The 14,557-nt window shown below is 45.1% G+C and overlaps 1 protein-coding gene across 4 annotated transcripts in view; it reads left to right on the top strand.

The window, feature by feature from the left end:
- Positions 1–14,557, top strand: part of myo5b (myosin VB) — a 299,598-nt gene that overhangs the window by 98,693 nt on the left and 186,348 nt on the right. For all 4 annotated transcript variants that reach the window (XM_038790508.1, XM_038790510.1, XM_038790509.1 and 1 more), the window contains exons 3-4: positions 8,794–8,965; positions 10,423–10,567. In XM_038790508.1, coding sequence (XP_038646436.1) covers positions 8,794–8,965; positions 10,423–10,567 — 317 coding nt within the window. The remainder of the gene's footprint in view (positions 1–8,793; positions 8,966–10,422; positions 10,568–14,557) is intronic.

Raw genomic sequence — 14,557 nt, 5'->3', positions numbered from 1 at the left:
CTGAAAAAGAGGAGAGAGATGGGAGTCTGATAAAAGGTCCCAAACTAAGCATTAATTTACTCTTCTTTACATGGTAACAAACTGCAACTGTTTTCTTTTTTCATGAAAATATTTTTATTGTACATTTTTTATGTATACGAAACAAAGTAACTCCCCAAAAGAAAAAACAATCCTCCCCCTAACATCTGACGGTGACCAGTTCCTTGAAATGCATGACAAATGGCTGCCATCTTGTACAAGAGCCTCTCTGCATACATTTAATTTTCTCAAGGTACAAAAACTCCACGGAATCCTCCAGCCACACCGAGGCACTGGGTGGAGAAGCTGACCTCCACTGGAACAGAACCTGCCTGCGAGAAATCAGCGAGGCAAAGGTTAAGACGTCTGCAGATCTGGCTGACCTGACACGCACCGAAAACGGCCTCTCGGGGACCACGCTCTAATTCCGTTTTGTAAGATCGCCGACATGGTGCTGAAGAAGGATCCCCAGACGTTCGCAAGCTTTGGACATGCCCAGAATCTCTGGTTTAAATGGTGTTACATTAACAGTGTCTGTGATATTCATGATTGGCTGGCCCCCTCTCACGCCACTCACACTTTTCCTCTATCCCTCAACAACCGTCACATCCTAACCCTTGTCAAGTGTGCTCGATGAACCATTTTTAACTGTACGAGCCCGGGCTTTGTGCAGGATGACATGGCATATGTAGGGAGTCACACCGCACCCCCTCCTCCACTGCCCCTCCCAACTCTTCGTCCTATTTGACCTTAATCCCCCCCCCCCCCCCCCCCAGGATGCAACATCCGCCACCAAAATCCTCCTGTAAATTCCTGAAATATTCCTCTCCTCCACCAACGACAGGACTCTTTCCAACAAAGATGATGACGTCATCTCCAGAAAGGTCGGAAAACCCCCTGAGCAAAATCCCTACCCTGCAAGTATCTAGATGTTTCGGACTGTGCAAAACCATACTTCTCCGCTAGCTCCTCCAAACTCGCAAACCGCCCCTCCAGGAATAAATCCCTCACTACCTCCACCCCTTTCATCCCCCCAACCTCTAAACCTGACATCCAATCTTGCAGGTTCGGACAGGTGATTATCCCAAATCGGAGCTATCTTTGACCCTGTTCCAATTTAAAATACTGCCATAATTGCCTCCATATTTTTAACGTGGCCACCATCAACGGATTCCCCGAAAATTGTCCTGGAGAGAACGGAAGCGGGGCGTTCCTGCACGAGTGCCTGTAACCTTATCCCCTTGCATGACCTAGCCTTCACCTTCAACCAGACCTCCCCCTGACCCCACATCAACTCAATACCTTCCTCCACGTTCTCCGCCCAGTAATAATAAATCAGGTTCGGCAGCGCCAAACCCCCTAACTGCTGGTCCCTCTGCAAGACCACCTCCTGAATCCTCGCCATCTTGTCTGCCCAAATGAACAGCAAAATAAACTGTTCCACCCCCACAAAGACGGCCTTGGGCAGAAACATTGGAAGACACTGAAATAAAAACAAAAACCTCGGTCGGATATTCAACTTTACCAACTGCACTTGCCCAGCCATAATCCGAGGGAGAGTGTCCCACCTCTGCAGGTCCGCCTTAACCTTGCTCATCAAACTCGTCAAGTTCAGTTTCTTTATCTGCGCCTGGTCCTGGGCCATTCGTACCCCCAAATATCTAACATGAGAACTCGTCAGGCGGAACGGCGACACCCCCAAATTGGCTCCCTTTCTCACTGGAGTGACCAGAAAACATTCACTTTCTTTCCAAATTCAGTTTGTATCCAGAGAGAACCCCAAACCGCTTTACCAGCCCCATCATGGGAACTTGGTCCGTGATGTACTGCAACAGGTCATTAGCATATAACTATATCCTATGCTCCTTATCCAACCCCCCGACCCCCCCATTATACTCCTCCATTTGTCCGACTTCCTCAAGGCGATGGCTAATGGCTCAATCGCTAATGCAAATTCCTCCTCCTCGCCAAGTCCACAGTGAGATCCTGATATATCCGAATCCCAGCTCTTTCCCACCTCACCCCTCATTTCTGCTTGGTCCACCTCAGCACCTTTTCCTTCGACTGATCACTATGGAAGCAAACAATCACTGCCCTCGCTGGCTCATTCAAGGTTTTGACCAGGGCGAGTGGTAGGCCCTATCCAACAGCTTGGAATGGAGGGGAGGGGAGGGGGGGGGGGGGGGGTGGTCTCAGGCTCTTATTTCTGTCCTCGACCATGGCTGGTTCAGCCTCGAGCGAGGTGAGCTGGTCATTGTGCCTCGACAGTGCCTCCTCCATCCGTTCAGCGCCTCATCCTCCTCCTGCACCACCTCCGCTCTTGTTCCAAACGCCTCCCTTATTGGGGCCCACAAATCCTCCACCGAATGTTTGAGCGATTCCAACATCTCCCTTAACGCTCAAAGTGCTTATTAAACTGATGTTCAGATCCCACTGCCATCACCTCTGTCAGTATATCAACTGGTATAAAGGCACCCCCACCTGGCAACATTTCCCTGCGCTCTACCTTGCTGATGGGCTAGCACTCAAATCTTCCTCCCAGCAGCTTTCTGTTGGCTCCTGGACATTCTTTACCAACTAAGTCTCTCTGGGGATTCACCCCCCCACAAAAGAAAACTGATGGAAAGTACCAACGCGCCAGGACTCTCGCAGGAGCTGCCCAATGTGCAACCTCCTCTCACTTGCCACCACAGGAAGTCCTGCTACCATTTTCTCAGATTTTATGTTCACCACTCGAGTTTTTCTTGTTATTTTTCAGAATAGTTTTGTGCCAGTGAGCTTTAGGAGCTCATTATTCTGAATTATTGCAGAATCTGAGTTTGCCTTTTATATGTTAGACCTTTGTCTCTTTTATTGATATTTAAAAATGTTGAGGTCTGTGATTTAAAAATTAGTTGGTGGCTTTATTGGCTCAGCAACCCAGCACTTGGGAATTATGGTTTGCAAGCTGCGATTTAAATAAGTTTCACATTCAACAGTTGCTTGTTCTGCCATAAAAGTTGCAACGTGGATCTTTTTTGTAGTGGTAAGAAGAAATGAAGAGGTGTGCAGGGCAGCACGGTGGTGCAGTGGTTAGCACTGCTACCTCACGTTGCTGAGGAGCCGGGTTCGATCCCGGCCCGGGTTATACTCTGTGTGGAGTTTGCAATTCTCCACGTGTCTGTGTGGGTTTCACCCCCACAACCCAAAGATGTACAGGTTAGATAGATTGGCCACACTAAATTTGCCCTTAATTGGACAAAAAATAATTGGGTACTCTAAATTAAAAAAAAAACAGAAGACGTGCGTTTACATTCTGCCCTTTCACACCTAGGACCTAGGTTTAAGTCTCATTTCTTTGAGTGTCAAATTCTACATGAGAACGAGCTCTCTGGGCTCAATCCAATTCCTAAAGTGTATCAGTTCACAGTGCAATACTACTCATTAGTTGCCAGTTACAGTCAGGAAAAAAAAATTGATAGCGTGAGATGCAGGATTATTACACAGAAGGCGTACTCTTCAAAGGTTAGAGTTCAGACACATTATTGAGGCAAAGTAAGGAGTCTGTAGGGTTGGCCTCGGAATGCTTGCACTGCTAGAATAGAATAGAAAATCATAGAATTCCTACAGTGCAGGAGGCCATACAGCCCATCGAGTCTACGCCGACCCTCTGAAAGGGAACCCTGTCTTAGTGCACTTCATTGCCCTATCCCCATAACCAAAAACCCCACCTAACCTGCACATCTTTGGAAACTTAAGAGGCAATGGTGTGTGGCTTGGAGCGGAACCTGCAGGTGATGGTGTTCCCATGTATCTGCTGCCCTTGTCCTCCAAGGTGGTCGAGATCACAGGTTTAAAAGCTGCTGTTGAAGGAACCTTGGTGAGTTGCTGCAGTGCATCTTGTAGATGGTACACCAGCTGCCAGTGCACATCAGTCGTGCAGGGAATGGATGTTGAAGGGATGCCGATCGTTATCCTGGATGGTGTCAAACCTCTCGAATGTTGTTGTTGCGCTCTTCCATGCAAGTGGTGAGTATTCCATCACACTCCTGACTTGTGCCTTGTAGGTGGTGGACAGGCTTTGGGGAGTCAGGAAATGAGTTATTGACTGCAGAATTCCCCAGCCTCTGACTTGCTCTTGTAGCCATAGTATTTATATGGCTGGTGGAGTTCAGTTTCTGGTCAGTGGTTGTACATCTCTTGGGCTTGATCCGAGTGATGTGTGCAGTTCTGGTCGCCGCACTAGAGGAGGAATGTGATTGAACTAGAAAAGATGCAGGGGGGATTCACCAGGATTGTCTGGGCTGGAGCATTTCTGCTGTGAAGAGAGGCTGGTTACCCTGGTATTGTTTCCCTTACAGCAGAGAAGGCTGAGGGGGCAGCTGATCAAAGTGCACAAATTATGAGGAACGTTTGTTGGAGTATCAGCTGTGACTGAAAACTGTCCAGAAACATAGCTGAGTTCTCAGACCAGGTTTTCTGGCACTTGGTGTCCCCTTGGCACTGCTCCCATCATGTTCTCCTGGCAGTGCAATGTCGTGGAGAGATTCTACGGTGTAAAGCCGCTTAGTTACATCCAAATTCATGGAATCACGTCACCAGGTTGTGTGGGGGTGGGGGGTGGGGGTGGGGGGGGGGGGGGGGGGGGGGGGGGGGGGGGGGTGGGGGGGGGGGGGATGTTGGTGTGGGTAGATCTAAAATTGAGATCTCGCCAGCGCAAATCTCCTGCGTTTTAGTGGCCATAATGGGAATCAATAATGAGATCTCATCCTTTGCCCAAGGGTGAATAGCCAGGGAGGGTGAATAGAAAGCGTCCAGGATTTGAAGTATTTGGATCACCCAAGAGTTGTAGTGATGTGTTACTAGGATATTTAGATTTATTGTCACATGTACCGAGGTGAAAAGTATTGTTCTGCTTTCATATTGTATTCGATGGATATTATTCTGCTGGCTGTAAAGACTCTTTGATTTAGTGTCACATGTACCGAAGTACAGTGAAAAGTATTTTTATGCGGCCGAGGAACGTACACCATGCGTATACAGTAGACACAAGAATAATCAACAGAGACCATTGATAAATGGTACATCGACAAAACTGTGATTGGTTATAGTGCAGAACAAGGGGCCAAATAAAGCAAATGCAAGAGCAGCATAGGGCGTCGTGAATAGTGTTCTTGTAGTGAACAGATCAATCTGAGGGGGAGTTGTTGAGGAGTCCTGTAGAGGAAGAAGCTGTTCCTATGTCTGAATGTGCCAGTCTTCAGACTTCTGTACCTTCTGCCTGATGGAAGGGTCTGGAAGAAGGCAATGCCTGGGTGGGAGGGGTCTCTGATAATGCTGTCTACCTTCCCGAGGCAACGAGAGTGTATGCCGAATAAATGTGGAGGTGGCAAGCTTGTGTGATGCGTTAGGCTGAGTTCACCACAGTCTGCAGTTTCTTGCGATCTTGGACTGAGCAGTTGCCATACCAGGCTGTGATGCAGCCGGATAGGATGCTCTCTGTAGAAGTTTGAGTCGATGCAGACATGCCAAATTTCTTTAGCTTCCGTAGGAAGTAGAGACGTTGTTGGGCTTTCTTGACTCTTGCATCAACGTGAGTGGACCAGAACAGACTGTTGGTGATGGTGACCCCCAGGAACTATCGACCATCTCCACTTCGGAGCCATTGATGCAGATGGAAGTGTGTGTCGTGCTGCGCTTCCTGAAGTCGATGATCAGTTCCTTAGTCTTTCCAACATTTAGACAGAGGTTGTTTTCGGTACACCATGCAACCAAGTGATTTATCTCCCTCCTGTAGTCTGATTCGTCATTGTCTGAGATGTGGCCCACCATGGTCGTATCATCCGCAAACTTATAATTCTGGTTACTTTTCAATCCTGGTTACTTTTTGGAGGAGATCTCAATAATGCAAAGTCTATGCCACAATTTCATGGTCCTTGGTTAACAAAACAGTGTTTGTACAGCCTTTAAACCACTGATGTTGCTTTGCCATGTACATTGCATCACATAAGGTGAAGGCACAGTGGTATTGTCGCTTGACTAGTAATCCAGAGACATGGGGTAATGCTCTGGGGGACCCTGGTTCGAATGCCACCACGGACGTAGAATGAATTCTGGGTGGGGGGCTTCAATGTCCATCACCAAGAGTGGCTCGGTAATGCCATCACAGACCGAGCTGACCGGGTCTTAAAGGACATAGCTGCTTGACTGGGTCTGTGGAAAATGTGAAGGAACCAACAAGAGGGAAAAACATACTTGACCTGATCCTTATCTGCCTGTCGCAGAGGCATCTGTCCATGATATTATCAATAGGAATGTTCACCGCACAGTCTTTGTGGAGACAAAATTGTTGAATTGTATTCAACCATGAACTGCAACCTCCTGGCCTGGCATATCCCCCACTTTACTGTTACCATCGACCTTAGTTCAATTAAGAGTGTAGGAGGGCATGCCATGAGCAACACGAGGCATCCCAAAAATGTGGTGTCAACCTGCTGAAGCTGCAAAACAGGACAGTTGTGTGCAAAACAGCATGAACAGAAAGTCACAGACAGTGCTAAGTGGGCAGCACGGTAGCACAGTGGTTAGCACAGTTGCTTCACAGCTCCAGGGTCCCAGGTTCGATTCCTGGCTTGGGTCACTGTCTGTGGAGAGCATGCACGCTCTCCCCGTGCCTGCGTGGGTTTCTTCCGGGTGCTCCGGTTTCCTCCCACAGTCCAAAGATGTGCAGGTTAGGTGGATAGGCTATGCTAAATTGTCCTTGGTGTCCAAAAAGGTTAGGTGGGGTTACGCGGATAAGGTTAGGTGGGATTACGGGGATAGGGTGGAGGTGTGGGCTTAAGTGGGTGAAGGGCCAGCGCAGACTTGATGGGCCGAATGGCCTCCTTCTGCATTGTGAATTATATGAGCCCACGACCAACAAATCAAATCTAAGCTCTGCAGTTCTGCCACATCCAGCTGTGAATGGTGGCGGGCAATTTCGAGGAGGAGGCTCCGTAAAAATCTCCGTCCTGAAATAATGGAGGAGCCCAGCACATCTGTGCAAAAAATAAAGCTGAAATATTCGCAACAGTCTTCAGCCAGATGTGCCAAGCGAATGATTCATCTCAGCCTCCTCTGCAAGTTCCCAGCCTAACAGTTGTCAGTCTTCAAGCATTTGATTCATTCCCATGTGATATCAAGAAATGGCTAAAGGCATTGTATACTGAAAAGTCTATGGGCCCTGATAATATTCCAGCAACAATACTGAAGACACGTGCTCCAGAACTTACTGCACTCCTAGCCAAGATGTTCCAGTACAGCTACAACACTGGTATCTACCTGGCAATGTGGAACATTGGCCAGATGTGAAACAGGACCAATACACCACGGCCAATTCTTGCCCCATAAATCTACTTTCTATAATGTGACAGAAGGAGTCATCAGCAGTGCTTTCAGGCGGCACTTACTCAGCAATAACCTACTCATGGACACTCAGTTTGGATTTCACCAGCGTTACTCAGCTCCTGACCCCTCTTTTCTATTCATTTACGTGGGCATCACTTGCTGGGACTGCATTTATTGTCCATCCATAATTGCCCTGGAGGGCATTTATTAAGAGTCAACTACATTGCTTTGTATTTGGAGTCACATGTCGGCTGGACTGCTGGATTGCTACCCCTTCCACAAACATTCAATCCCTGCACCACTGATGAATGTGGCAGCCATGTATACATCGATAAGATGCAGGAACTCACCAAAGTTCCTTAGGCAGCACCTATCAAACCCAAGATTACTACTATCTAGAAGGACAAGAGCTGGGAACACCAATACTTGGAGGTTTCTGTCCAAGTCATTCACTGTCCTGACTTGGAAATATATCGCCTTTCCTTTTTAGTATCACTGGGTCAAAATCCTGGAACTCCCTTCCTAACCGAATTGTGGGTGTATCTACACCCCAAGGACTGCAGCGGTTTAAGAAGGCAGCTCACTACTACCTTCTCTTTTTAAAAAATATATTTGTTTTAAATTTAGAGTACCCAATTCATTTTTTCCAATTAAGGGGCAATTTAGCGTGGCCAATCCACCTACCCTGCGCATCTTTGGGTTGTGGGGGCGAAACCCACACAAACACGGGGAGAATGTGCAAACTCCACACGGACAGTGACCCAGAGCTGGGATCGAACCTGGGACCTCGGACCACTGCAGCACCATGCTGCCCGACCACCACCTTCTCCAGGGCAACGAGGGATGGGCAACAAATATCGGTCTAGCCTTCGACACCCACATCCCGTAAATGAAGTTTAAAGAATGAATGAGCGGGAGGGACACTTGGTGCTGCAGATGTTCCCAGTTATTTCCGCATTTGGCCTCCGGAAGTTTGTTTCTTGAGCCTAATGACTCCCTGTCTGTTTCCTTGTCTCCTTAACTCCTTAATAATAATAATAATAATAATAATAATAATAATCTCACAAGAATGAAGTTACTGTGAAAAGCGCCTAGTCACCACATTCCGCCACCTGTTTGGGTAAGCTGGTACGGGAATTGAACCTGCGCTGCTGGCCTTGTTCTGCATCACAAACCAGCCGTCTATTAAGTTTTATGGCTTGTGGTTTCCAGTTGGTTCCCACAGTGCTGACTACATATGCCTGCAGTGTTGGTATATTTCCCATCATTTCTAGAAAGAGCTCTCATCAGTACATTTGTCCATAGTAAAGATTTTCTTGTGCGTCTTGATGTCAATCTTAGTATGAAATGTTACCCCACTTCAACTGAATGTGTTTTTTGTTCCTGCTTTGTTTCCTGATTTTTCTGTAGCCACTTGAGTATCCCATCAACTCAAAGGCAGAGCAGTTACCCTTCCTGCGCAACCCTGATATTCTGGTTGGCGAGAATGATCTGACTGCTCTCAGTTATCTTCATGAACCTGCCGTGCTCCACAACTTGAAGGTCCGCTTTCTGGAGTCCAATGCCATATACACTTATTGTGGTGAGTAAAATAAAAACAATCCCAGCAAGAGTGACTGGCACAAGTAAGATGATGGGCTGTGCCAGGGACAGGAATAGTGACATGTTTGTTCACAATGTCGCGCTGCAGATGTGTGAATTTAGCTGGCACTGTCTGAGGGGAGGCAGAGAAGTCACGTAGAAACAAATAATTTTTCACCCCCTCAAATGACTCGTGAGTTTGTATAGTAATTATGTGAGCCATTGTTTACCAAAAAGATTATAATCTGCTGTCTGGTAAATCAGCTCTACTCCGCACGCATCGTATTCCAGCTCATCCTAATTTGTTTTGGGTTAGGAAAGAAATAATTGAGCAGCATTTCAGCTTGTAATGGCAATCAAGTGACTCAGGTTTTAAAGTGGGCTGGTATCGATTTTGGGTGCGGGCACAACTGACATTGCTAGTAGTCACATAGCTTACTGCTTTCCACCATTGGGGCTAATAATGTTTATGTTCCTGTACTAGTAATCCGTACATTTGGATTAATAATCTAGAGAATATCAAATCCTGCAATGGGGGTCTGAGAATAAATCCGGAGGTTTAAAAAGAAAGCTGCGAACTGTAGAACTGACCATGAAACAATTGACTTTTCACAAAAGCCCAACTATTTCACTGATGCCCTTTATGGGAAGGAAACATTCAGTCCTTGCATGCTTATATTATTAAGATTTCCAATGCATTTGGGTATTAAAAAAGCAAAAGTGAAGAGCCACAATTCCTGCACCTGATTGGTATTGTATTTGGGCAAAGGGGATGTGCAGTCTTGTCTTACATCTGTTTTAGACAACTCCGGCCCAGGAAGCTCCCTACAAATGACAGCGCAGTTTGGTGGAACAAGAGGCACTGTTCTATTACACTCTTGGCATTGTTCTATTACACTCTCAGCATCGTAATCTATTACTAACCAGGATGGATTTAGCAGATCTTGGTGGTCATTCAGAGATTTGCACGTATCCTTTCTTCCACTTGTGTCGATGTCAGATGACTGTCCATTTAAAGTTGTTTTCACACCGGTAAACTAGAATGTAATTGATGACATCTATAATTCACGCATTAACAAAATGAAAATGTATCTAAGAAAATTACATTGCATTGGATCTTGCCAATGCTGCACAAAAGAGTTTAACAACAAATTGAGTTTCTCTAAAGCAACACTAACAGTGACTTCTTTGAAACAAATTAAGACATTTTCAGCCAATGTTATTTTCTTCTATTAGAAAAAATACTTTAAACCATTACGATACCATCACTGGAACTGATATACTTATCCATTCTTATACCTAGTATTACCAATCTCTGTCTCTTTCGATCCAACGAGCCAGCAGCCTGAGACTATTTTGGCTAATTGGGTTGAATGAGATTTGCATGCAGACTGTGGAGGTGAAACTGACAGTGGATGTGTTGTTTGGATGTGTTATAGTGACCTTCTATGTTTCTAGGTATTGTCCTAGTTGCTATCAATCCCTATGAACAGTTGCCAATTTATGGAGAAGATGTCATTCATGCTTATAGTGGACAGAACATGGGGGACATGGACCCCCATATCTTTGCAGTGGCCGAAGAAGCATACAAACAAATGGCCAGGTGAGTGGTTTCATGCAAATTGTCATTGACTTTCTTACCTTTTAATGTTGTGAGAAAAATAAAATTCCAGTGTTAAGCATTTTTAATACATGTGCTGATTGGATACATGAGGTGTGTAATCAAACTGCTGTTCTATTGATGTGATGTTGGCGAGGGAATTGTGAGAAGTGAAAAGAAATGGAAGAAAATTATGCCTCGTGTTATAAAAGAATACCAGGGGCAATTTGGGTCCAATAAAGGCTACCAACCGGATAGCCCTTTTGATCGAGGATGAATTGCATCCATTCTGGGATGGTTGATCAGATAAATCCTGATGAGCGATATGCAGATTCTACTGTACGTGGGGCAGGTGGTGCTAAAAGGGTTAGATAGATATTTTGGTCAGAGGTTTGTGTACTCTCTCCGATGCCTCAGCTTTGCCCCTCCGGGTTCCTACCAGAGTGTCTCCATGTATTTGGTGTCTTCCTGAATAAACCTGCTCCATTTCGGTTGATCACAAGCCAGAGACTCCCACAAGTCAGTGGAGATGTTTAATCTCTTTGGGAATGTTTTGAAGATATCCCTAAAGTGTTTCCATTATTTTCCTGGGAGAATCCTGTTGTGACCGAGTTCCATGTCAAGCAGTTACATTGCGAGTCGGGTGTACAACATGTCCCACCCAGTGGAGCAGGTTTTGGTGTGATACCGCACATGTTGGCTTGGGAGAGGATGCTGCTGTTGGCTGTCTTTCATGCCAATTAATTTCTGGGTTTTGCGAAGGCACCATTGCTGGGCTGGTTTAGCACAGTGGACTAAATAGCTGTCTTGTAATGCAGAACGATGGCAGCAGCGCGGGTTCAATTTCCATACCAGCCTCCCCGAACAGGCGCCGGAATGTGGCGACTAGGGGCTTTTCATAGTAGCTTCAATGAAGCCTACTTGTGACAATAAGTGATTATTATTATTACTTCTCTAGTGCTCTGAGGTACAGGCTGTAGAGGAACGGGGCCACTGCTCCTTGCAAACCATGATCTTAGTCCCGGGTTTGAGATTCTGATCCTCAAATACACTTTTCCTCAGTCGGCCTAAGGCTGAGTCATTGGCACATTGGGGGTGATAATAAATATTGGCACCAATGTCTGCCTTTGTTGAATGGAGACTCCTAAGCTATGGAAAATGTTCTGTAGGAGGACCAAAACATTAACACTGTTTCTCTGCACAGATGCTGCCAGATCTACGTTAATGCAGCATTTTCTGTTTTTATTTCCGATTTCCAGCATCCTCAGTATTTTGCTTTTATTATTATGGGAAATGGTCCACCTTTACTTTTTATCGATGTGGTGGGAGTGTGTTGGGGGGTGTGGGTGGGTAGTCTAATGTTGTGCCACAGGAGTTGGCTACCACTCAGGTGTGCACAGTGATAGCATCTGTACTCTGGTAACAGTTGGAATTTCATTTAGGGGGGTATGCTTTGATGGAAGAGGCTGTGCTCCTTGCTGTAGTTCTTTTTTCTGCATCACCTGCTGACAGCACGTCCTAATGTTGTATGAGCAGAATTTGGTGCATGTGGAAAGTTCAAGAATATTTTCTTATATGAATTGTAGATTGGTTAATGTTGTTTGATTATAGTATGGGGGAGATATACTAATTTCCATTTATTTGAGAGTTTATTAGTTCGTTCTCGCATTTCCATTTTAGTTTTGATAAAAATCTTTTGAGTTTCTTTGCAATCGTTCTTTCTCCTCCTCCCCCTCTGCTGCCACCTCTGCCTCCCACCACTCTAAAGAATGTTAATTTGGCTGACATCCAGAGGGGCTTTGAATTGGACACTAGGACAAGACCGGATGTTTAGGGAAGATGCAGAAAATTGGATCCGTTTTAGGAGAAGATCGGGAAAGAAAAAAAAAGAGGATTGTTGCAGCATTGAATCTCTTGGTGATTTCTGCTTCTCTCTTCCACTTTGCATTCTGTTTTGACAAGGTTTCCGACCTGATTAGAAATCAAATTGAAACCTGCCCTCAGCTACTAATTTTTCAAACGCTTTCCCACCTTTGCTACAATTCATCAAACCTTGGGTGCCAAAAAAGTAATCGTTTACATTGTGTTAGATGTATATCTAGTAGGACTGATTATACTTTTTACAGGGAGAACTCAGAAAGCTTAAATCTTCAGTGCAGCCTGTCCAATAGAACCACATAGTGAATTCATTTGAAGATACCAGCTGAAAAGAGATAAAATGCAACAAACTGCCCCAGTTATTAGTTCAGAGCTTTCATTCTGCGGTAATTTTCACACAGATCTTCCATTTCATTGGAGGCAGATAATAAATGCCTAGATTCACACATGCATTTTGAAAAGAATAAAAACCAGCAGAATAATATCGGATTCAATTAAGTTCTAGCGGTTGTAATTAGCACTGGCTTGAATTTGTTCCACACAGATGGAGATATGATTTATGCCTGGTAACATCAATCATCAGAGGACTGGAAGAGACTCTAATTATTTTTAACAGAGCAGCACCTTTTCTTTCATCCTCCTAGTTTATTTTCTTCAACGGAAACATTGCTGTGTTAAGGGTCCATGGCCAATGGCTTGTCCTCAGAAGTCTCCCCTACCCGCCGTCATCAGGGATGTTGCTCCATATGTGAGCTTGGAAGTGAATGTTTGCAGGCTGTTTATTCTGGGAGAGGCAAGGGCTGCTTCACAGGCAAGCCTAATGTTGTTCTCATCAGTCAACAAAGACATGTACCTGCTTGTAATTGAGCGCTGGCTGATACTTTCGAGCCCTGGAATGCTAGTGCCATTTCTGGTACCCCTATCCCAATCCTGACTATCATCAGCTCATTCCGCACAGACCAAAGAATGGATTTGGGATCTAGTTTGTGGTTCCCGATTGGTCAATGTATTTGCCAGGCATTCAAAAAGGAATACCTTTTTGGCAGTAGCTCAGGGCAGCACGGTAGCACAGTGGTTAGCACTGTTGCTTCACAGCTCCAGGGTCCAAGGTTCGATTTGCGGCTTGGGTCACTGTCTGTGTGGAGTTTGCACGTTCTCCCAGTGTCTGCGTGGGTTTCCTCCCGCAAGTCCCGAAAGATATGCTGTCAGGTAATTTGGACGTTCTGTATTCTCCCTCCGTGTAAATTCTCCCTCCGTGTACATGAACAGCCGCTGGAGTGTGACGACCATGGGCTTTTCACAGTAACGTCATTGCAGTGTTAATGTAAGCCTACTTGTGACAATGAAGATTATTATATTACAAAGTATTCTTTCAAAAAAAATGAAACCATAAGAGCCAAAATGGTTGGTAAGAGATTAAAAGAGGAGGATTATCAGCCATAGTGTATTATGCTGCATCTCTTGTTTGCCACATTCTGCCTTGATTAATAAATAGAAAATGGTGCAATTTTTTAAAATGGTGACACTTTCTATACAATAGAATAGCATACTATAGAATTCCAACAGACTGATTATTACTTTCTTCGCACATCATTTGAGTGTTTAAGACCAATCTGAATGCAGAGGGGATGCCTTATCACAAGACTGTCTCCAGCAAGTCATGCACAACAAGGAACAGAAGGAGGATAAGACTGTAAAGCAGTCCCCATGGAGAAATTAAGTTATTAACATATGAACCATTCAACAATCTGCCTTTTCTGTTTTGGGATGTATTTTTAGAGATTTAGATTTATTATCATGTGTACTGAAACAGTGAAAAGTATTGATCTGCATACAGTCCTGGCAGATCATCTCATACATGAAAAAAACATAGGACATACAATAAATACACAATGTAAACACATAGACACAGACATTGGATGAAGCTTACGGAGTATAGTGAATTAAGTTTTAAAAGATTAGTACGGTTCTAAAAGGTGTGGGAAGAGAATCTGTGGGGGAGAACTCGCAGAGAGTCGCCGCGCTCCGGCACCATCTTGCTGCAAGTCATTTGTCTGACATTGACTGAATGATCGAAAGCTATGAGGACAAGATGCTCTTGATAGTGTTTAATAT

The sequence above is a fragment of the Scyliorhinus canicula genome, chromosome 3 (assembly GCF_902713615.1).
Source record: "Scyliorhinus canicula chromosome 3, sScyCan1.1, whole genome shotgun sequence".
Lineage (NCBI taxonomy): Eukaryota > Metazoa > Chordata > Chondrichthyes > Carcharhiniformes > Scyliorhinidae > Scyliorhinus > Scyliorhinus canicula.
The sequence above is the reverse complement of the archived record's forward strand: the minus strand, read 5'-3'. Positions and strand labels throughout refer to the sequence as shown.